This window comes from Athalia rosae, chromosome 4 (assembly GCF_917208135.1).
Source record: "Athalia rosae chromosome 4, iyAthRosa1.1, whole genome shotgun sequence".
In the NCBI taxonomy this organism is placed as follows: Eukaryota; Metazoa; Arthropoda; class Insecta; order Hymenoptera; family Athaliidae; genus Athalia; species Athalia rosae.
Window position 1 is genome coordinate 17,164,396 of NC_064029.1, and position 25,030 is coordinate 17,189,425.

Here is a 25,030-nt window from a genome sequence, read left to right on the forward strand (position 1 = left end):
CGAGAAATTCAAATATTTCGACCCATGCATGAATTGCGATGAATCAAAGTGGGTCTGCGACTAAAACCAATTGATATGTCTTATAATTTTTCTGCTCCCAACAGCGAATAATTGATGATTACTCGATCGATTGCATGAGTAGATGATTTTGACTTTCAGATTTGGATTCCTGAGCTGATTATACGTGAGATTACTCTTGGAAAACCAAAAACGAATTCTGTTTTTGAGCGAAAAATAAATTATTTTTTTAATTAGGTTTAATATGCTTTGCTTACGTATTTTGACCTCAGGAATCCGGATCTGAAAGAAAAAATGATCTATCTCCGAAATTAACCGAGTTATCGCCAATTTTTAATGTCGAGCAGAAAAGTAAGATATCTCGAAGGGAAAAAACCGTGGCTCAATTTGACCAACGGAATCGTGTTCCTGAGGTCAAAATACATTAGAGAAGTGCCATACGATCAATTCTTATTTAAATTCCTGGGTACGAATCGCATTAAAATAGACGATAAAATGAATTTTTTATTCTCGATCCCGAAGAGCTGAAAATTGGCGATCACTCGGTCAATTTCAGAGATAGATCAATTTTTCTTTCAGAATCGGATTCCTGAGGTCAAAATAGGTGAGAAGAGTGTCATACGATCAATTCGCAAGAAAAAAAAAATTTGGCCAAAAAATCCCAAAAGGGATTTGAACCTGCGCATTTTATCGATTTTTGGGTCGAAAATCAACATTTTATTTTCTTGGGTTTCCCATGCTATTCTCATGTATTTCGATCTCAGAAATTCGAATCTGCAATCCAAATTGATCTATCTCTGAAATTGACCGAGTTATCCCAATTTTTTCGCATTTTTTGGCTTAAATTTGGGGATATCTCGGAGGGAAGGAATCGTAGCTCAATTTAGACAACGGATTCGTGTTCCTGAGGTCAAAATACATTAGAGAAGTGCCATACGATCAATTCTTATTTAAATTCCTGGGTACGAATTACATTAAAATAGACGATAAAATGAATTTTTTATTCTCGATCCCGAAGAGCTGGAAATTGGCGATCACTCGGTCAATTCCAGAGATAGATCAATTTTTCTTTCAGAATCGGATTCCTGGGGTCAAAATACATGAGAACAGTGTCATACGATGAATTCGCAAGAAAAAAAAAATTTGGCCCAAAAATCCCGAAAGGGATTTGAACCTGCGATTTATCGATTTTTGGGTCGAAAATCAACATTTTATTTTCTTGGGTTTCCCATGCTATTCTCATGTATTTTGATCTCAAAAATTCGAATCTGAAAGCCAAATTGATCTATCTCTAAAATTGACCGAGTTATCCCAATTTTTTCGCATTTTTTGGCTTAAATTTAAGGATATCTCGGAGGGAAAAAATCGTAGCTCAATTTGGACAACGGATTCGTGTTCCTGAGGTCAAAATACATTAGAGAAGTGCCATACGATCAATTCCTTTTTAAATTCCTGGGTACGAATCGCATTAAAATAGACGATAAAATGAATTTTTCATTCTCGATCCCGAAGAGCTGGAAATTGGCGATCACTCGGTCAATTCCAGAGATAGATCAATTTTTCTTTCAGAATCGAATTCCTTGGTTTATAATACATGAGAACAGTGTCATACGATGAATTCGCAAGAAAAAAAAAATTTGGCCCAAAAATCCCGAAAGGGATTTGAACCTGCGATTTATCGATTTTTGGGTCGAAAATCAACATTTTATTTTCTTGGGTTTCCCATGCTATTCTCATGTATTTTGATCTCAGAAATTCGAATCTGAAAGCCAAATTGATCTATCTCTAAAATTGACCGAGTTATCCCAATTTTTTCGCATTTTTTGGCTTAAATTTAAGGATATCTCGGAGGGAAAAAATCGTAGCTCAATTTGGACAACGGATTCGTGTTCCTGAGGTCAAAATACATTAGAGAAGTGCCATACGATCAATTCCTTCTTAAATTCCTGGGTACGAATCGCATTAAAATAGACGATAAAATGAATTTTTTATTCTCGATCCCGAAGAGCTGGAAATTGGCGATCACTCGGTCAATTCCAGAGATAGATCAATTTTTCTTTCAGAATCGGATTCCTTGGTTTATAATACATGAGAACAGTGTCATACGATGAATTCGCAAGAAAAAAAAAATTTGGCCCAAAAATCCCGAAAGGGATTTGAACCTGCGATTTATCGATTTTTGGGTCGAAAATCAACATTTTATTTTCTTGGGTTTCCCATGCTATTCTCATGTATTTCGATCTCAGAAATTCGAATCTGAAAGCCAAATTGATCTATCTCTAAAATTGACCGAGTTATCCCAATTTTTTCGCATTTTTTGGCTTAAATTTGAGGATATCTCGGAGGGAAAAAATCGTAGCTCAATTTGGACAACGGATTCGTGTTCCTGAGGTCAAAATACATTAGAGAAGTGCCATACGATCAATTCCTTTTTAAATTCCTGGGTACGAATCGCATTAAAATAGACGATAAAATGAATTTTTTATTCTCGATCCCGAAGAGCTGGAAATTAGCGATCACTCTGTCAATTCCAGAGATAGATCAATTTTTCTTTCAGAATCGGATTCCTGGGGTCAAAATACATGAGAACAGTGTCATACGATGAATTCGCAAGAAGAAAAAAATTTGGCCCAAAAATCCCGAAAGGGATTTGAACCTGCGATTTATCGATTTTTGGGTCGAAAATCAACATTTTATTTTCTTGGGTTTCCCATGCTATTCTCATGTATTTCGATCTCAGAAATTCGAATCTGAAAGCCAAATTGATCTATCTCTAAAATTGACCGAGTTATCTCAATTTTTCCGCATTTTTTGGCTTAAATTTAAGGATATCTCGGAGGGAAAAAATCGCAGCTCAATTTGGACAACGGATTCGTGTTCCTGAGGTCAAAATACATTAGAGAAGTGCCATACGATCAATTCCTTTTCAAATTCCTGGGTACGAATCGCATTAAAATAGACGATAAAATGAATTTTTTATTCTCGATCCCGAAGAGCTGAAAATTGGCGATCACTCGGTCAATTTCAGAGATAGATCAATTTTTCTTTCAGAATCGGATTCCTGAGGTCAAAATAGGTGAGAAGAGTGTCATACGATCAATTCGCAAGAAAAAAAAAATTTGGCCCAAAAATCCCGAAAGGGATTTGAACCTGCGCATTTTATCGATTTTTGGGTCGAAAATCAACATTTTATTTTCTTGGGTTTCCCATGCTATTCTCATGTATTTCGATCTCAGAAATTCGAATCTGCAATCCAAATTGATCTATCTCTAAAATTGACCGAGTTATCCCAATTTTTTCGCATTTTTTGGCTTAAATTTGGGGATATCTCGGAGGGAAGGAATCGTAGCTCAATTTAGACAACGGATTCGTGTTCCTGAGGTCAAAATACATTAGAGAAGTGCCATACGATCAATTCTTATTTAAATTCCTGGGTACGAATTACATTAAAATAGACGATAAAATGAATTTTTTATTCTCGATCCCGAAGAGCTGGAAATTGGCGATCACTCGGTCAATTCCAGAGATAGATCAATTTTTCTTTCAGAATCGAATTCCTTGGTTTATAATACATGAGAACAGTGTCATACGATGAATTCGCAAGAAAAAAAAAATTTGGCCCAAAAATCCCGAAAGGGATTTGAACCTGCGATTTATCGATTTTTGGGTCGAAAATCAACATTTTATTTTCTTGGGTTTCCCATGCTATTCTCATGTATTTTGATCTCAGAAATTCGAATCTGAAAGCCAAATTGATCTATCTCTAAAATTGACCGAGTTATCCCAATTTTTTCGCATTTTTTGGCTTAAATTTAAGGATATCTCGGAGGGAAAAAATCGTAGCTCAATTTGGACAACGGATTCGTGTTCCTGAGGTCAAAATACATTAGAGAAGTGCCATACGATCAATTCCTTCTTAAATTCCTGGGTACGAATCGCATTAAAATAGACGATAAAATGAATTTTTTATTCTCGATCCCGAAGAGCTGGAAATTGGCGATCACTCGGTCAATTCCAGAGATAGATCAATTTTTCTTTCAGAATCGGATTCCTTGGTTTATAATACATGAGAACAGTGTCATACGATGAATTCGCAAGAAAAAAAAAATTTGGCCCAAAAATCCCGAAAGGGATTTGAACCTGCGATTTATCGATTTTTGGGTCGAAAATCAACATTTTATTTTCTTGGGTTTCCCATGCTATTCTCATGTATTTCGATCTCAGAAATTCGAATCTGAAAGCCAAATTGATCTATCTCTAAAATTGACCGAGTTATCCCAATTTTTTCGCATTTTTTGGCTTAAATTTGAGGATATCTCGGAGGGAAAAAATCGTAGCTCAATTTGGACAACGGATTCGTGTTCCTGAGGTCAAAATACATTAGAGAAGTGCCATACGATCAATTCCTTTTTAAATTCCTGGGTACGAATCGCATTAAAATAGACGATAAAATGAATTTTTTATTCTCGATCCCGAAGAGCTGGAAATTAGCGATCACTCTGTCAATTCCAGAGATAGATCAATTTTTCTTTCAGAATCGGATTCCTGGGGTCAAAATACATGAGAACAGTGTCATACGATGAATTCGCAAGAAGAAAAAAATTTGGCCCAAAAATCCCGAAAGGGATTTGAACCTGCGATTTATCGATTTTTGGGTCGAAAATCAACATTTTATTTTCTTGGGTTTCCCATGCTATTCTCATGTATTTCGATCTCAGAAATTCGAATCTGAAAGCCAAATTGATCTATCTCTAAAATTGACCGAGTTATCTCAATTTTTCCGCATTTTTTGGCTTAAATTTAAGGATATCTCGGAGGGAAAAAATCGCAGCTCAATTTGGACAACGGATTCGTGTTCCTGAGGTCAAAATACATTAGAGAAGTGCCATACGATCAATTCCTTTTCAAATTCCTGGGTACGAATCGCATTAAAATAGACGATAAAATGAATTTTTTATTCTCGATCCCGAAGAGCTGGAAATTGGCGATCACTCGGTCAATTCCAGAGATAGATCAATTTTTCTTTCAGAATCGGATTCCTGGGGTCAAAATACATGAGAACAGTGTCATACGATGAATTCGCAAGAAAAAAAAAATTTGGCCCAAAAATCCCGAAAGGGATTTGAACCTGCGATTTATCGATTTTTGGGTCGAAAATCAACATTTTATTTTCTTGGGTTTCCCATGCTATTCTCATGTATTTCGATCTCAGAAATTCGAATCTGGAAGCCAAATTGATCTATCTCTAAAATTGACCGAGTTATCCCAATTTTTTCGCATTTTTTGGCTTAAATTTAAAGATATCTCGGAGGGAAAAAATCGTAGCTCAATTTGGACAACGGATTCGTGTTCCTGAGGTCAAAATACATTAGAGAAGTGCCATACGATCAATTCTTATTCAAATTTCTGGGTACGAATTACATTAAAATAGACGATAAAATGAATTTTTTATTCTCGATCCCGAAGAGCTGGAAATTAGCGATCACTCTGTCAATTCCAGAGATAGATCAATTTTTCTTTCAGAATCGGATTCCTGGGTTTAAAATACATGAGAACAGTGTCATACGATGAATTCGCAAGAAAAAAAAAATTTGGCTTCAAAATCCCGAAAGGGATTTGAACCTGCGATTTATCGATTTTTGGGTCGAAAATCAACATTTTATTTTCTTGGGTTTTCCATGCTATTCTCATGTATTTCGATCTCAGAAATTCGAATCTGAAAGCCCAATTGATCTATCTCTAAAATTGACCGAGTTATCCCAATTTTTTCGCATTTTTTGGCTTAAATTTAAGGATATCTCGGAGGGAAAAAATCGTAGCTCAATTTGGACAACGGATTCGTGTTCCTGAGGTCAAAATACATTAGAGAAGTGCCATACGATCAATTCCTTTTTAAATTCCTGGGTACGAATCGCATTAAAATAGACGATAAAATGAATTTTTTATTCTCGATCCCGAAGAGCTGGAAATTAGCGATCACTCTGTCAATTCCAGAGATAGATCAATTTTTCTTTCAGAATCGGATTCCTGGGGTCAAAATACATGAGAACAGTGTCATACGATGAATTCGCAAGAAAAAAAAAATTTGGCCCAAAAATCCCGAAAGGGATTTGAACCTGCGATTTATCGATTTTTGGGTCGAAAATCAACATTTTATTTTCTTGGGTTTCCCATGCTATTCTCATGTATTTCGATCTCAGAAATTCGAATCTGGAAGCCAAATTGATCTATCTCTAAAATTGACCGAGTTATCCCAATTTTTTCGCATTTTTTGGCTTAAATTTAAAGATATCTCGGAGGGAAAAAATCGTAGCTCAATTTGGACAACGGATTCGTGTTCCTGAGGTCAAAATACATTAGAGAAGTGCCATACGATCAATTCCTTTTTAAATTCCTGGGTACGAATCGCATTAAAATAGACGATAAAATGAATTTTTTATTCTCGATCCCGAAGAGGTGGAAATTGGCGATCACTCGGTCAATTCCAGAGATAGATCAATTTTTCTTTCAGAATCGGATTCCTGGGTTTAAAATACATGAGAACAGTGTCATACGATGAATTCGCAAGAAAAAAAAAATTTGGCCCAAAAATCCCGAAAGGGATTTGAACCTGCGATTTATCGATTTTTGGGTCGAAAATCAACATTTTATTTTCTTGGGTTTTCCATGCTATTCTCATGTATTTCGATCTCAGAAATTCGAATCTGAAAGCCCAATTGATCTATCTCTAAAATTGACCGAGTTATCCCAATTTTTCCGCATTTTTTGGCTTAAATTTAAGGATATCTCGGAGGGAAAAAATCGTAGCTCAATTTGGACAACGGATTCGTGTTCCTGAGGTCAAAATACATTAGAGAAGTGCCATACGATCAATTCTTATTCAAATTTCTGGGTACGAATTACATTAAAATAGACGATAAAATGAATTTTTTATTCTCGATCCCGAAGAGCTGGAAATTAGCGATCACTCTGTCAATTCCAGAGATAGATCAATTTTTCTTTCAGAATCGGATTCCTGGGTTTAAAATACATGAGAACAGTGTCATACGATGAATTCGCAAGAAAAAAAAAATTTGGCTTCAAAATCCCGAAAGGGATTTGAACCTGCGATTTATCGATTTTTGGGTCGAAAATCAACATTTTATTTTCTTGGGTTTTCCATGCTATTCTCATGTATTTCGATCTCAGAAATTCGAATCTGAAAGCCCAATTGATCTATCTCTAAAATTGACCGAGTTATCCCAATTTTTTCGCATTTTTTGGCTTAAATTTAAGGATATCTCGGAGGGAAAAAATCGTAGCTCAATTTGGACAACGGATTCGTGTTCCTGAGGTCAAAATACATTAGAGAAGTGCCATACGATCAATTCCTTTTTAAATTCCTGGGTACGAATCGCATTAAAATAGACGATAAAATGAATTTTTCATTCTCGATCCCGAAGAGCTGGAAATTGGCGATCACTCGGTCAATTCCAGAGATAGATCAATTTTTCTTCCAGAATCGGATTCCTGGGGTCAAAATACATGAGAACAGTGTCGTACGATGAATTCGCAAGAAAAAAAAAATTTGGCCCAAAAATCCCGAAAGGGATTTGAACCTGCGATTTATCGATTTTTGGGTCGAAAATCAACATTTTATTTTCTTGGGTTTCCCATGCTATTCTCATGTATTTCGATCTCAGAAATTCGAATCTGAAAGCCCGATTGATCTATCTCTAAAATTGACCGAGTTATCCCAATTTTTTCGCATTTTTTGGCTTAAATTTAAGGATATCTCGGAGGGAAAAAATCGTAGCTCAATTTGGACAACGGATTCGTGTTCCTGAGGTCAAAATACATTAGAGAAGTGCCATACGATCAATTCCTTTTTAAATTCCTGGGTACGAATCGCATTAAAATAGACGATAAAATGAATTTTTTATTCTCGATCCCGAAGAGCTGGAAATTGGCGATCACTTGGTCAATTCCAGAGATAGATCAATTTTTCTTTCAGAATCGGATTCCTGGGGTCAAAATACATGAGAACAGTGTCATACGATGAATTCGCAAGAAAAAAAAAATTTGGCCCAAAAATCCCGAAAGGGATTTGAACCTGCGATTTATCGATTTTTGGGTCGAAAATCAACATTTTATTTTCTTGGGTTTTCCATGCTATTCTCATGTATTTCGATCTCAGAAATTCGAATCTGAAAGCCCAATTGATCTATCTCTAAAATTGACCGAGTTATCCCAATTTTTCCGCATTTTTTGGCTTAAATTTAAGGATATCTCGGAGGGAAAAAATCGTAGCTCAATTTGGACAACGGATTCGTGTTCCTGAGGTCAAAATACATTAGAGAAGTGCCATACGATCAATTCTTATTCAAATTTCTGGGTACGAATTACATTAAAATAGACGATAAAATGAATTTTTTATTCTCGATCCCGAAGAGCTGGAAATTAGCGATCACTCTGTCAATTCCAGAGATAGATCAATTTTTCTTTCAGAATCGGATTCCTGGGTTTAAAATACATGAGAACAGTGTCATACGATGAATTCGCAAGAAAAAAAAAATTTGGCTTCAAAATCCCGAAAGGGATTTGAACCTGCGATTTATCGATTTTTGGGTCGAAAATCAACATTTTATTTTCTTGGGTTTTCCATGCTATTCTCATGTATTTCGATCTCAGAAATTCGAATCTGAAAGCCCAATTGATCTATCTCTAAAATTGACCGAGTTATCCCAATTTTTTCGCATTTTTTGGCTTAAATTTAAGGATATCTCGGAGGGAAAAAATCGTAGCTCAATTTGGACAACGGATTCGTGTTCCTGAGGTCAAAATACATTAGAGAAGTGCCATACGATCAATTCCTTTTTAAATTCCTGGGTACGAATCGCATTAAAATAGACGATAAAATGAATTTTTTATTCTCGATCCCGAAGAGCTGGAAATTGGCGATCACTCGGTCAATTCCAGAGATAGATCAATTTTTCTTCCAGAATCGGATTCCTTGGTTTATAATACATGAGAACAGTGTCATACGATGAATTCGCAAGAAAAAAAAAATTTGGCTTCAAAATCCCGAAAGGGATTTGAACCTGCGATTTATCGATTTTTGGGTCGAAAATCAACATTTTATTTTCTTGGGTTTTCCATGCTATTCTCATGTATTTCGATCTCAGAAATTCGAATCTGAAAGCCCAATTGATCTATCTCTAAAATTGACCGAGTTATCTCAATTTTTCCGCATTTTTTGGCTTAAATTTAAGGATATCTCGGAGGGAAAAAATCGTAGCTCAATTTGGACAACGGATTCGTGTTCCTGAGGTCAAAATACATTAGAGAAGTGCCATACGATCAATTCTTATTCAAATTTCTGGGTACGAATCGCATTAAAATAGACGATAAAATGAATTTTTTATTCTCGATCCCGAAGAGCTGGAAATTGGCGATCACTCGGTCAATTCCAGAGATAGATCAATTTTTCTTTCAGAATCGGATTCCTGGGGTCAAAATACATGAGAACAGTGTCATACGATGAATTCGCAAGAAAAAAAAAATTTGGCCCAAAAATCCCGAAAGGGATTTGAACCTGCGATTTATCGATTTTTGGGTCGAAAATCAACATTTTATTTTCTTGGGTTTTCCATGCTATTCTCATGTATTTCGATCTCAGAAATTCGAATCTGAAAGCCCAATTGATCTATCTCTAAAATTGACCGAGTTATCCCAATTTTTTCGCATTTTTTGGCTTAAATTTAAGGATATCTCGGAGGGAAAAAATCGTAGCTCAATTTGGACAACGGATTCGTGTTCCTGAGGTCAAAATACATTAGAGAAGTGCCATACGATCAATTCCTTTTTAAATTCCTGGGTACGAATCGCATCAAAATAGACGATAAAATGAATTTTTTATTCTCGATCCCGAAGAGCTGGAAATTGGCGATCACTCGGTCAATTCCAGAGATAGATCAATTTTTCTTCCAGAATCGGATTCCTGGGGTCAAAATACATGAGAACAGTGTCATACGATGAATTCGCAAGAAAAAAAAAATTTGGCCCAAAAATCCCGAAAGGGATTTGAACCTGCGATTTATCGATTTTTGGGTCGAAAATCAACATTTTATTTTCTTGGGTTTCCCATGCTATTCTCATGTATTTCGATCTCAGAAATTCGAATCTGAAAGCCAAATTGATCTATCTCTAAAATTGACCGAGTTATCCCAATTTTTTCGCATTTTTTGGCTTAAATTTAAGGATATCTCGGAGGGAAAAAATCGTAGCTCAATTTGGACAACGGATTCGTGTTCCTGAGGTCAAAATACATTAGAGAAGTGCCATACGATCAATTCTTATTCAAATTCCTGGGTACGAATCGCATTAAAATAGACGATAAAATGAATTTTTTATTCTCGATCCCGAAGAGCTGAAAATTGGCGATCACTCGGTCAATTTCAGAGATAGATCAATTTTTCTTTCAGAATCGGATTCCTGGGGTCAAAATACATGAGAACAGTGTCATACGATGAATTCGCAAGAAAAAAAAAATTTGGCCCAAAAATCCCGAAAGGGATTTGAACCTGCGATTTATCGATTTTTGGGTCGAAAATCAACATTTTATTTTCTTGGGTTTCCCATGCTATTCTCATGTATTTCGATCTCAGAAATTCGAATCTGAAAGCCAAATTGATCTATCTCTAAAATTGACCGAGTTATCCCAATTTTTTCGCATTTTTTGGCTTAAATTTAAGGATATCTCGGAGGGAAAAAATCGTAGCTCAATTTGGACAACGGATTCGTGTTCCTGAGGTCAAAATACATTAGAGAAGTGCCATACGATCAATTCCTTTTTAAATTCCTGGGTACGAATCGCATTAAAATAGACGATAAAATGAATTTTTTATTCTCGATCCCGAAGAGCTGGAAATTGGCGATCACTCGGTCAATTCCAGAGATGGATCAATTTTTCTTTCAGAATCGGATTCCTGGGGTCAAAATACATGAGAACAGTGTCATACGATGAATTCGCAAGAAAAAAAAAATTTGGCCCAAAAATCCCGAAAGGGATTTGAACCTGCGATTTATCGATTTTTGGGTCGAAAATCAACATTTTATTTTCTTGGGTTTCCCATGCTATTCTCATGTATTTCGATCTCAGAAATTCGAATCTGAAAGCCAAATTGATCTATCTCTAAAATTGACCGAGTTATCCCAATTTTTTCGCATTTTTTGGCTTAAATTTAAGGATATCTCGGAGGGAAAAAATCGTAGCTCAATTTGGACAACGGATTCGTGTTCCTGAGGTCAAAATACATTAGAGAAGTGCCATACGATCAATTCCTTTTCAAATTTCTGGGTACGAATCGCATTAAAATAGACGATAAAATGAATTTTTTATTCTCGATCCCGAAGAGCTGGAAATTGGCGATCACTCGGTCAATTCCAGAGATGGATCAATTTTTCTTTCAGAATCGGATTCCTGGGGTCAAAATACATGAGAACAGTGTCATACGATGAATTCGCAAGAAAAAAAAAATTTGGCCCAAAAATCCCGAAAGGGATTTGAACCTGCGCATTTTATCGATTTTTGGGTCGAAAATCAACATTTTATTTTCTTGGGTTTCCCATGCTATTCTCATGTATTTTGATCTCAGAAATTCGAATCTGAAAGCCAAATTGATCTATCTCTAAAATTGACCGAGTTATCCCAATTTTTTCGCATTTTTTGGCTTAAATTTAAGGATATCTCGGAGGGAAAAAATCGTAGCTCAATTTGGACAACGGATTCATGTTCCTGAGGTCAAAATACATTAGAGAAGTGCCATACGATCAATTCCTTTTCAAATTCCTGGGTACGAATCGCATTAAAATAGACGATAAAATGAATTTTTTATTCTCGATCCCGAAGAGCTGGAAATTGGCGATCACTCGGTCAATTCCAGAGATAGATCAATTTTTCTTTCAGAATCGGATTCCTGGGGTCAAAATACATGAGAACAGTGTCATACGATGAATTCGCAAGAAGAAAAAAATTTGGCCCAAAAATCCCGAAAGGGATTTGAACCTGCGCATTTTATCGATTTTTGGGTCGAAAATCAACATTTTATTTTCTTGGGTTTCCCATGCTATTCTCATGTATTTCGATCTCAGAAATTCGAATCTGAAAGCCAAATTGATCTATCTCTAAAATTGACCGAGTTATCCCAATTTTTTCGCATTTTTTGGCTTAAATTTGAGGATATCTCGGAGGGAAAAAATCGTAGCTCAATTTGGACAACGGATTCGTGTTCCTGAGGTCAAAATACATTAGAGAAGTGCCATACGATCAATTTCTTTTTAAATTCCTGGGTACGAATTACATTAAAATAGACGATAAAATGAATTTTTTATTCTCGATCCCGAAGAGCTGGAAATTGGCGATCACTCGGTCAATTCCAGAGATAGATCAATTTTTCTCTCAGAATCGGATTCCTGGGTTTAAAATACATGAGAACAGTGTCATACGATGAATTCGCAAGAAAAAAAAAATTTGGCCCCAAAATCCCGAAAGGGATTTGAACCTGCGATTTATCGATTTTTGGGTCGAAAATCAACATTTTATTTTCTTGGGTTTCCCATGCTATTCTCATGTATTTCGATCTCAGAAATTCGAATCTGCAAGCCAAATTGATCTATCTCTAAAATTGACCGAGTTATCGCTTATTTTCAATTTCGATCAGAAAAGTGAGATATCTCGAAGGGAAAAAACCGTGGCTCAATTCGACCAACTGATTCGTGTTCCTGAGGTCAAAGTAAATTCGAAAAGTGTCATTCAATCAATTTCGAAGAATAAAAAATTTTGCCTTAAATTTGAAAATCTTCTAAGGGGTTTGAACCCACGAAATTTCCTTGATTTTTTGGTAAAAAATCAACATTTTTTTCAATTGGATTTTATATGCTATTCTTATGTAATTTGATCTCAGGAATCCAAATCTGGAAGCAGTAACGTGACACTTTTGACACTTTTCCTTTTTTTTTTGACCTTAGGAACACGAATCCGTTGTTCAAATTGAGCTACGATTTTTTTCCTCCGAGATATCCTCAAATTTATTCAAAAAAATGCCTAGAACAGGGGATAATTCGAATAATTTCGAAGATAGATCAATTCTTTTTTCAAATTCGGATTTCTGAGGTCAAATTACGTTAGAAAATCATACTAAACCTGATTCAAAAAATGATTTATTTTTTGCTCAATTGCTCGCTTACCAAATGTCTATAGTACTTGCAAGTACTAACTCGTGTACCTACAGAATTCGTAAGAAATAAAGAGAACAGATGGGGTTTCTCGTGCGTTTTTTTTTTTTCCTCCTTCCAGAACAAATATTGGATATTTTTCAAAACGGAGTTGATATAAAAAATGTACATACTTTCGGGGTTATTTCGCGAACGAAAAAAGAAACAGGGACTGTCGTGAAATTCAGTCCTGTATTACCATATAGGGCGGCAAAAATGAACACGATTATATTAATTGTGTCCCTACAACCCCACTACAATTCGACCACCCGGAACACTTAATTTCAACCCCATTAATAATCGTCTCGTATTTTCGTCCGGTTCTACAAGTATAATATACAGAGTCTGAATTAATATAATGTAGTGGGGGTTGTTCTAAATTTATTAATATTTATACATGCTCGTTACATGTTCGTTGTTTTTTTTTTCCATCAATCTACGAATTTTTTCCACCGAGATATCCTTGATTTGTTGTCAGAAAGGGATACATGACATCGTTTTACAAAATTATGATTTTTCTTCTATAGCTCCTTTCATATTAAAATTGCGTTTTCTTTTCTTCAAATAGTTTCCATCTACCCATACATTCGAATGGGCATATTTGCGTTACATATAAAAATATACGTACGTATATACATATTTTTTTTCTTCATATATACCTCACCTATATTGCCTACCTGCACCCTGTGCCAATATTACCGATATTATAGCAGCGGCTCATAGGCAATATCTTCGTATGCAAGCGTCTTCGGCAATAAATCCTGGTACTTGCCCGGCCACCCCCCATTTTCTCTTTTTTATTTATTTATTTTTTTTTAATCGTTTCCCTCCTTTTTTTCCCCTAGTTTTTATGCACGGTCGGTACCTATATATACATAATATATCGGAAGAGCCAAGAGGGTTTTGTAAAACTGCTCGTCTCACGTGTGCACGCATAAGGTATACCTGTAATATAGCTAAAGTATAGCAGGTGAAATCCGCCCTGTTTTTTTTTTTTTTTTTTTATCTCCTACAAAATGGGTAATATCGTAAAATGTAAGGAAAGATATCCGCCGAGCACTTTTTTTTTTTCTTCTACTACAGGCTCAACTTACACGTATTCGTAGCGATTCCAGAATATTAAAATCGATATTCATTTCTGTATTTTCTACACTATTAATTTTCTCTACGTTTCGATGGTGATTGCAGGTTACCGAGGACAAGGACTACATAAGTCGGATTACACAGAGCTGCTCCCTATTATACTCCGGCGGTGTAACTCTAATTTCGTACACCTCACCGTGCTACGGTAGATTACTGTAAAAATGCAGATAATTTGGTGAGGAGGATATTCGGTATTACGTTTTCATTTTATCGTCATCATTCCTTCACTGGTGGTGCGCAACGTATCCGCAGGAGCAACACCGACGTCGGCATCCTACATGGCGCTCTTATAGGTATATGTTTATTTGAATGACCGATTTATTTGTTTCATGATCTTTATCGATTAACCATGTAAATGAATGTCATTTGGTAAAAACGTTTTACATCATATATACGTACAGTTTTGTTGTATTCGTGTATCGTATATGTGCAGATATGATACGATTTGCGTTATATTTTTTTTTTTTGTTTACACATCACGGAAATCGTGGTGCGGATGGGGGTAGGTATGATACAAGCGCACCGAGAACTATGCAATTCTTTTTAGGTACATAAGAGCGGTAGTAGTCTCTCGGCTGCTGCCGCTACTTACTACTCGTCGTACTCGACACTGTATGTACATATTAGTTATATACACGTACGTGAATGTACGACGTAGTTACGTGTACGTAGGGGTACTACGTACATTTACTACTTCTGGATCTACTTCTATTTCTACTACCACTACTACCACTACCGCCGCTAGTCTGACACCACTACTTCGGCGCACACTTCGCGTGGGCATACCGAAGGGGTCGCAGAACTCCAACTTTACGAAGAGAGTACATACACGTATGTATATATGTAGGTATATATATATATATATATATACGTACGTCGTACATAGGGGCTATGGAGAGCGACGAACGACTCCGTCGTCCTCGTCCTCGTTGTCGTCGTTCTCGACGTCGCATAGTCGTTCCTGGATCGATTCTTGGGTGTGAGTTAACCCGCCGTTTCCATACCTACACACTTCTTCACATTTTCTTTCCCCACTTCATCCCTCGCTTCTTCTTCCCCTAGATTTTTTCTTCACCTTTTTACTTTTCACTTTTTTCTACTTTTATTCTTCGTTTTGCTTCTTTTTTTTTTCTGCTACCCTCACCCACCGAGCTCTTCGTCCCCCTGAATCCGCCGCGTCCTGAATACACCTTTTTTTTTTTTTTTGAGTTTCTTTTTCTATTTTCATTTCAATTCGATCCCATTTTATTTCATTTCAATTATTCTGTTCTAATTGGATCGGGTAATAGGTCTTTCTCCCGAAAATACAAAAAAAAAAAAAAAGGGATAACGTCTGACGAGAAAATTATTTCGTAAATGAAAATATTTTTTCCATTTCAGATTAACAATTCAGATTTTTCGCAGCGTTGTACGTATACGTCAACCCCATGTACCATGTGGCGTGTATTTCGACGCGTGAGCTTTCAACGTTTGTTTCGCTATAGGTATACGGTAAATATGGGACGCACGTATTCCCTTGTGTTGGGATAATAATTTATATGGGGGTGCAGAATTACTCTACCCATATGAATAGATTCGAAGTCATACGGGGGTGTCCCTGACAAATAATGTGTGTATATTATGTACATAGGGGAGTATGTACTGCCCCCATGCGATACGAGCAAAATAAAGAATAATGTACATGTGTACGTATATTACTCTTTATCGAGATTTATACTCATGTAAGTATTGTATATGTGTATAACGGACTTGTGAATTTTTGGTCAAAGTGTGTCACGCTACCTTAAAACCCTCTGAGAGCCCTCTAATTAAACCGCGAAGCGTGACGACGATTCGTTTTTATCCAAACTTTCATTAATCGCACACCCCGTAAACACACGACCCCTGCACAGTCAGCTGACGTTTTCCGAAGCAAATAGAAAAAAATTTCTTAAGGTAGAAAAAAAATAGAAAATTCTTCGAGACGCTCGTATAAATACGTATAATGCATGTTATATCACTGCATGTTCTTATAGAAAGATATCGCGATAAAACTTTAGTAAAGAAATTTTGCTGTTTTTTTTTTTTTTTAGTTTGTTTTATCACATGCGACTGTAGGGTGTACCTTGTACGCTGAAGTTATACGGAAATATAATAAAATATCGATAGAATTCTGTTATCAAGAAAAAGTAACTCTTAAAACTATTCACGTTATATAAACGATTTTATACATACCTACCTACTCTTTCGTTCTTTATACATCCTTAGTTTCTCTATTTTATTTTCTTTCTATTTTCATTGATATATCAAACAAACATCCATTTCATCCCGGTATATAGATCCAAATATATTCTCAAAGTCCGGTAAAATATATGAGACACATTCCACGCTAAATCGACCCGGCTTTGCATGCCTCTCTATTCCTTTCTGCTTTTTCTTTTCTTACTTTCCAACGTCCCTTTTTTACCGAATTGAACCAGACACATTCGCGGATGACCAAAAAACGAGAAAAACTTAAATCCGTTATTCGTCCAACCGTTGTATACCACCATATTATTTTCATCCGTGGTCGGGAGTAATTTATTTTCTATTTTTTCGTTTTCATTCCCCGGGTGCCATCACCACTGCAAAAGCCACGTGCTTGCGTCTCTCTCCCTACCTCTCCCCTTCTTTCTCTGCAGAACAAGTACACTTATTTTCCCTCATCCGCAATTTTTTTTTTCTCATTTCCCTCCTCTAGTTTTTCAATTTTTCAATTCTTTTCACTTACTTCTCTTTATTTGCTTTTTTTTTTTTTCTTTTTTTTTGTTCGTGTCGCGTCGCGTCGAAAATACGCGGAGGAGGATCTACGGCGCGTATACGGTACGTGCACGACGACGATGGTTTTCATAAAATCAATAGCGAGGTGTACCGGGGTGTGCGTTGGATTTTATTTTTACGCTGTGCTCCTACTGTGTTACTTTTACCGACGCACACACAATACCGTGTTCTGGCTAGGATTATGGTACCGCTGCTCATGGTCCCGATGATACGGAGGGCGAGTCCGAACGGTTATACCCATTTCGTGACGAGGGTGTATAGAGGGATAACTAAAACGTCACGCTATATTATACCTACTTTGCGACGCTCACGTTTCACTCCGATATTCTGTAAAAATATTTCCACGATACATGGCAATGGGTGTACCTAATTACGCTGCGTATACCGCGCCGTGTAATATCATCCGTATGAAATTAAGTTGGAAGAAAAAGGAGAAAAAACAAAAAAAAACGAAACGTAATTAATGAATTAAAGCAGAAAAGTACGTGCGATGCAGAGATAATTTGAAACTTGAAAAAGGCACGTTATTCACGTATAATTTTTTTGGTTTTTAATTTCTTTTCATTATGAAATTCGAACCCAGAAGCGGTTTTGAACGATATACGCGTCATAGAATGATATCTGCAGTCTATGAAAATAGAAAGCAAAAAGCAAAAAAAAAAAAAAAAGAGAAACAGAAAAGAAGTAAACGCGGTACGGATGCTGGTTCCACTCTGCGTCGTGGATATTTTATCTATTCACGTTTTCCTCACCTCGGATCTCCGTGTGTGTATTCACACGATTACGAAAGAGATAAGAGGGGAGAGTAAAATGTCAAAAGGAAAAAAAAAAGAAGCCATTTTCTGATGCACGGAAAAAGAATTTTATGAAAGGTGCGTTGTACGTTGTGCGGCTGCTAACGACCGATTTCTCAATTATTGTATCGGGTATACACCCATCTGTATGCAGGCGTCTTTTTAGAAATTGATCCATACGATTACAAAATTCCCTACCGAAGGGAGAGGCTCTTCTAGATTTTTTTTTTTATTTCTCAACTCTTTTTTTTTCCGAAGGGAACCTCGGGTTTCGTGTAGGTGGTATCAATCTATACGGTTTTTGGTACTTGTGTACATACAACGACAGCTGCTTCTTTACGCTGCAGCCATAGATCTGAAGTGAATCATGAGATATATTATATCGCATACATGGCGATGACGCCGTTCCTGTGGTGACCCAATACCGCGTTTAAAAAAATACAGAAGCACCCCAAAGAAAATATCAAACCTACGCTAATTGTATCCCATTATCTATACGTGCTTTCTTTTCCTCTGTTCTCATTATCGATAAGGATTTTATTTTCCAATTTTTGATTTTCCTGTTCTCGCTTAGGCTATGTTGATCGTGCTATTTTATACTTACTTTCCCAGTTCGCGTCAATGATCTAATGTTTGTACATAGGAGGTAGGCGAAGGCATACGTACGTACGTACCTATGTACATCCAAAGACGCTTGAAAATCTAGCTGACGTATGCAATAGCGGCAATCTTCTCGCGGGTTCTGAGAACCTTAGGCATATTTAAGCACTCCAGAGGCATTTGTAACGGGAGCGAAAGGGCCCGTTGTAAAAAACGATTCAACACATGCCGGTATTGGAGTAGAAAAAAAGAGAAAAAAAAGAAGAAAAGAGAAAAGGAAAAAAAGAAGAGGAAAACGAAACTGAGAACCCAAAGATGCGACTTTCGTGTTGGAATATTATCACAGTAGCCGCATGCATTATTGAACTACTCGATGGTTGAATACCTACGTCTGTACCTAGGATATCGGTTCACGGCATATGTATTTATATACTTACGCACATACATATTTTTCTGTCTCTCGTGACTCACAATCAGTCTAGTGCTCCTGTGCACGTTGGCTAGAGCTTTGAGGAGACCTGATAACTGACATTTTGTGTACATGGGTGTATATTCATATATATATATACTCGTCCGGGTTTTCTTAAGTGTCTATCCACATGTGTAATTTTGTTGAAGTGCTGCACAGCGTGATACGTACGTGTGTATCGAAACTTTATGCGTTCTGCTGCGACTTATAATAGTGTCGGTATATAGTATAGACATACGTGTATTTCAAATTTTACATTTTAACGTACTTTGAACCTCAGTTGATGAAAATGTTTATTTATATGCGCATACGTAGGAGATTGCGGTTCGGAATTTACGATTGAGTAATTTTTCTATAAATTCCTTATGTACTTCGTACGTTGTATATGGTGTATATAGAATTACGCTACTTTCTGCATTCTGTTATAGGAAGAAGAAAAAAAAAAAGGAAAATTTAATTGAAATTCTAATTATTAAAATTTGTTTGTAAAAAATTAATTAATTAATTAATTATTATGCGAGCTTGCAGAGCACTTTATATTCCAACCTATATTTATACGGTTCTTTTTTCTTCATATTTTACAATTATGTTATTAACGTACCTCATGAATTCGTAATTATATACATAAATATATGCGAGTGAAATTTCACATACTTATACGTATATACACGCGAAAAACGAGTGGAAAAAAATATTAGAAAGAGAATGTAAATTTTCCTTTTTTATATCTACGTGAACATAAGTACGCGGTGTACTGTACATGACGTGGTGTAAAGGTTTGCCGAAGTACTTGATATCATATAACGCCTATTTCGAGACGCAATTATCAGGCCCTTTGTTTAGCTGTAATCATGATTCTGAAATCGGTCCTTGAACTATAGATACTTTGGGTCTCGTACAAGAATTCTTAAACTTTCTCTTTAACGGGGCGAGCTATCGCGTTTATTGTAAAATATCTGATACGGTGGACGCATAGTGGAAGACGATCATTAGAAGGGAATTTAACGTACGCCCAAATTTACCGTCTCAAATCTTCTTCTCGTGAACTCCACTCGCAATCTTATGAAGAAAGAAACAACTAATTTCTTATTTTTATTCTTATTCCAAGCGGTTACAATATCATAAATTCAATACCGTCGATCTACGTATATGCCTATGTCGGTGTTATATCTATTTTTTTTTTTTCTTTTAAATTTATGTAACGCGAAACTTTTATATATGTAACTATATGCACGTTTGAAATCTGAGTATATTGTATATTCTTATATATGCATATATATTCAGTTATTTGATTTTTCATTCTACAATCTGCATGCGTAGAAAAATAAACGTTTCTTGAATTACTAATCGAACATTTCGAAACGATGTGGGTATAATATAGATCCCTGCGTTCGATATCAGTTTTCTTTTTTCGTCTATTAATCACGATAGATTTTTTTCCATATACGTATAACCTATGTGAGTAGGTTGTGCAATAATTATTCTCCAGCAGTTTGCGTCGTTCCGTCTGCTCGACGTTTCTGTAATTGAATAATCAAAGGGGTTGGAAAATACCGATCTTTACGATTTAATCGCAATAATTGTAATAATTGCACCTCCGCATAGTTTGTAATTTTGAACGACGTACGTCGCAACCAAAACTCCTCCTATTTACCGTGCAATGCCCGTACATATCCCATGTATGTACACAGCGATACATAACACCAGAGAAAATTTATACAATCAAAACAAATTTCATTAATTAAAATCATTTAGCCCACTAACAACATTCATAATTAAGTTTGACTACATGACATGCTGCTGCTGCTACCGCTGCAGCTCAAGTCTCTGATCCCTGATGTACTACAACGTCAAATGAACGAACAACTTTAATCAAAATTAACGACTACAACCGGGCGGATTATGAATAATATTTTATCATTACTTTTTTTTAAAAATTATATTCGTAGTCTCATCGATCACAAAAGGAAGGGGTTGTCCCGATGACGAGACTTTATCTATTCGGAGTATGAAGAAAGGTTTTATAAATTTTGCAATTTTATATTTTTTTTTTTTTGGTTTTTCAGCCGGAGCATGTCCTGACCACAAAAGTGCATGAGGAAGGTCGGTCGGTTGGAGGAAGATCTCAGGGGATTATCGGTGGATAAGGATTCTCTATAATGGCGGGAGGTCAACAACAGCCGGAACAGTACACCGTACCCCAGTTGGCTAGAATATTTCACAGTCTACCGCATCTCAATGTATCTTTGCATTCCGTAAACAACACGTTCAATCCACACTCCGAGATTTATCTCGAGGTAAGATCAATGTCCTTCGTTCGTTAGATTCATCGATGGTTTTTGTATATTTTGCGTTTACCTGATCAATCGATCGACTGTGTGCGTACATTTGACCCAGTTAATTGTCAATTATTTCAACAGAGAAATCGGAGTTTATTCGTATGAATTTGTATGGCGTCAAGATCAGGTCATTATTACTAATACGCCGTTAATACGTAGAAGATATATTGTATTCATGGCTTCCTATATCACATGCACATACATAATAACAGGTTTCCCTTGCGGTTGATGATGCCGCTAATCTTGTACATACATTATATACAATACTGTGTACATATGTACTCAACGGGAAACGGATGATGGGTTATGCAGATACTTGTAATAAGAAAAGTTTATCTTGATTAAGGTGACGGTATACTTTACACCGCGTATGGCGCGAGGAAAAGTTTTTTTTTTTTTTTCTTTATTTTCCTTTGATTTGTACAATCTCGTCTGGTTTTTATTTGTCACAAAGCGGAAGTGACTGTTGAATGTGTCGTAAGTGTTAGGGATAATTGTGCGGTTCGTGAAGATTGTTAGATGCAGTTGATTTCTACTAATTTTTTGTTTTCTTTCTTTTTCTTCGTCGTATTACTCTTCGTGCGGTCGTTTACTCAGCTTTATTCCGGCTAATGAAGACGCGTAATACGTAATACGAAGGGATAAAACGTTGGGGGCCCACATCCGTTGAACTCGAGTTTTTAAAACAGCTAAACAAATAGACCGACCGATCCCATACGCCTATACCGTATACCATACGTGTAACTCATATTCGTCGTAGACTGCAGTAGGGCCGTTTGTAAATTTGGTTTTGGTTTTTTTTCTTTCTTTTTTTTTTCTCTTTACGAGGATTTATTTATGGGCGTGGAAAATCAACCGAAATATGTGTAACGGAAATACTCTGCAGTTCGAAATCTATCCAGAGATTCTGAACTCGAAATGACGGTGTAAATATTTCTTAGAACATGAAATCGTTTCATAAACGTATAAGTTTGCACGGATTTAATGCAGCCTTGTGTCTTTACGTCACGCGTGCATAGTATAGATTGTCTTTATTATTCAATTACGGTATGATTCAACAAGGGAACTCGTACCGGCTACACGAAACTATATCAACTGTAGCTAAGCCGAAGCATCGTTAAACCCGAATACCCTTGTCCGAAATAATTTAAAAACGATTATCCTATTCAACGTCGAATGAAATGTAGAATGAAAAAAGAATGACATTCTTTTTCACTTCCGTTTTTCGAACAGAGCTTGGGAATTCTTGGTAGCATCCCTGCGGCGTGGCTGATTCTGACACTCCTGATATTATTGGTTTATCTCGTAACGAGATGCTGCGATCGAAAACCAAGACCGAGAAGATCCATAGCTTTGCTGAAATGTTCGCTCGCCGTACTGGCTTTGCTTTGCTGCGGAGCTGTCGCGGTTGGTTTGTACGGTAACGATGATCTGCACAACGGATTGGTGCAGCTGATACTAGCCGCTAAGAATGCCGATGGAATTATAATGACGGTCAGGAATCAGGTGGGATTATTAAACGACGTTGCTTACCGATAAAAGTAAAAAAAAAAAAAAAAACGAATTCAATGCAACATAACGAAATATTATTCATACGTTTTGTTCGCCAGACTGGAGCGATAGAAGCCACGTTGAAGCAAAAAATTCAAGTGCAACTTACAGCGCTGGAAGACGCCTTCGACGAACCAACGAGCAATAAAACTATGCTAGCTGCTCTTCTATTCGCGTTGAGTAACATGAAACAAAATACGAGTATCGCTGCGAATCGGAGTATCGAAATTAGGAGACCATTGAGCGGCATAAGTCTGGCTGGTGCGATAGGATTAGGAGAAAGAATCGAGCATTTGAGATGGCCGGTTACCATGGCCGTCCTTAGCGCTCTTCTTGTTCTTTGCGTCGTTTTACTGGTCGGTGTGGCTCGACATTCCCGATGCGCCCTAATTACGTGAGTAACGTTTAGCGGGTCCGGGGGGGAAAGAATATGTTGGACGGGTCGCTGTTGGATATTCTTTACATTTCGCTTCTGTCGATTACAGATTTTCCGTGTTTGGTCTGTTCGCTGTAATAGTCTCGTGGCTAATGGCGTCCCTCTATCTTGCGACATCCGTCGCACTTGGTGATCTATGCGTATCTCCCGATGGCTACTTGACTCGTGCCGTGCCTTCGACATTGGCTTCGGAGGTCCTCTCGTACTACACCCACTGCGAGAGTACCCGTAGCAATCCGTTTACGCAGAGACTAAGAGACGGTCAGAGAGCCGCCGTTAATATGCAAACAAATTTAAAGATCGTTACGCAACTGGCCGATGATTTGTTCAAAAATTTGCAACTGCAACCGAGGCTCAGTAGCTTGAAAACGGACGTGATCACCGTCGATCGTTTGATGTCCGGACTGGCCACGCAATTGGAATGCAGGCCGCTTCACAAGCAATACGTTCAGGCCGCCAAAAGTCTCTGCCATCTGGGGCTGTGAGTAAAATCGTTCCGATACGAACGCATCATTTTTCCCGTGATCCGATGTTCAACGTGCGACGATTTGTCCGCAGGTACGGTCTCACCTTTATGCTGCTCGCCAGTCTCGCGGCTGGTTTATTTTTCACCGTTCTCGTCTGGGTTGACTCGCACACGTGGATTTACATTCGGAAACGGTAAAAATAATATATATATATATTTATATTTATATACACGCGTTCGTAAAAATTGATCGATTTTTCAACGACGTCATTCCTCATCGTTGTCATTTCACATTTATTTCACAGACGAGACTATCACCAAGTGGATGAGCAAGATCCTTTCCTGCCTCCGTCAGCTGCTTCGCAGGCAATTGCTGCCCGCACTCTTCGTGGCCAAGGGTCGTACCCGCCTACAGCCCCTTCTCTTTATCCGAATATCAACAAAAATGCTATTAAGCAGCCCTTGTTGCTTACGCCTCCCCCGCCGTCCTACGCAACAGCCACTGCTCGAGCACGACAACTGCACGAGAGCATGCTAAAGTTTGTGCATGATTGATATATATTTTCATTTCATTTTTTACATTCATAACATCGTTCGTTTCGTCGTTAAATTTTCTATCTTTTGTCGATTTCAGTTAGATTTTTCGCCCTGAAGAATAATCTCTCTTTGATTATTTATTTATCGTTGGTTTTTTTTTTTTTTTTATTAAATGTGTACGAAAAAGTGTTGGACCGGCGGATATTTTATTTTCGTTAATCTCTATGTAATTTGTTTGGAATAGCATGTTTGGTAAAATTATTCTGTGGATTTGATCGACGAGTTATTTTACCGTTAAAAAAAATATGCCATTGAATTTTTGTTACTTTTTTTTTCCTTAGGTATTTTTGGTCGGAGCTGCATAAATATTTGCGCGAAAATATTCTAGAAAATTGTCAGTCCCGAATGTCGCTTTGAATGTCTCCTGAAATCAATGAAAATTTTGAAAAACAAAAATACAAAAGTCAGATAAATAAAATGGGCCAAGAGCGAGAAATATATGGAGACTATTTTCCCGAATTTTTATCCCCTGAAAAATGTTTCAAGTTTACAAAAATTGAGCCGAGGATTCATAAATTGCTATATTTTTCTCTCTCTTTCGTCGTAGTGAAAATACGTAAAAAT

At 36.9% G+C, this 25,030-nt stretch overlaps 1 protein-coding gene across 1 annotated transcript in view; it reads left to right on the top strand.

The window, feature by feature from the left end:
- Positions 1–25,030, top strand: part of LOC105693847 (protein tweety) — a 30,816-nt gene that overhangs the window by 5,249 nt on the left and 537 nt on the right. Inside the window, exons 2-8 of the mRNA XM_048654895.1 lie at positions 14,461–14,708; positions 21,144–21,374; positions 22,650–22,922; positions 23,027–23,361; positions 23,453–23,884; positions 23,962–24,063; positions 24,175–24,408. Coding sequence (XP_048510852.1) covers positions 21,237–21,374; positions 22,650–22,922; positions 23,027–23,361; positions 23,453–23,884; positions 23,962–24,063; positions 24,175–24,408 — 1,514 coding nt within the window. The 5' untranslated portion in view covers positions 14,461–14,708; positions 21,144–21,236. The remainder of the gene's footprint in view (positions 1–14,460; positions 14,709–21,143; positions 21,375–22,649; positions 22,923–23,026; positions 23,362–23,452; positions 23,885–23,961; positions 24,064–24,174; positions 24,409–25,030) is intronic.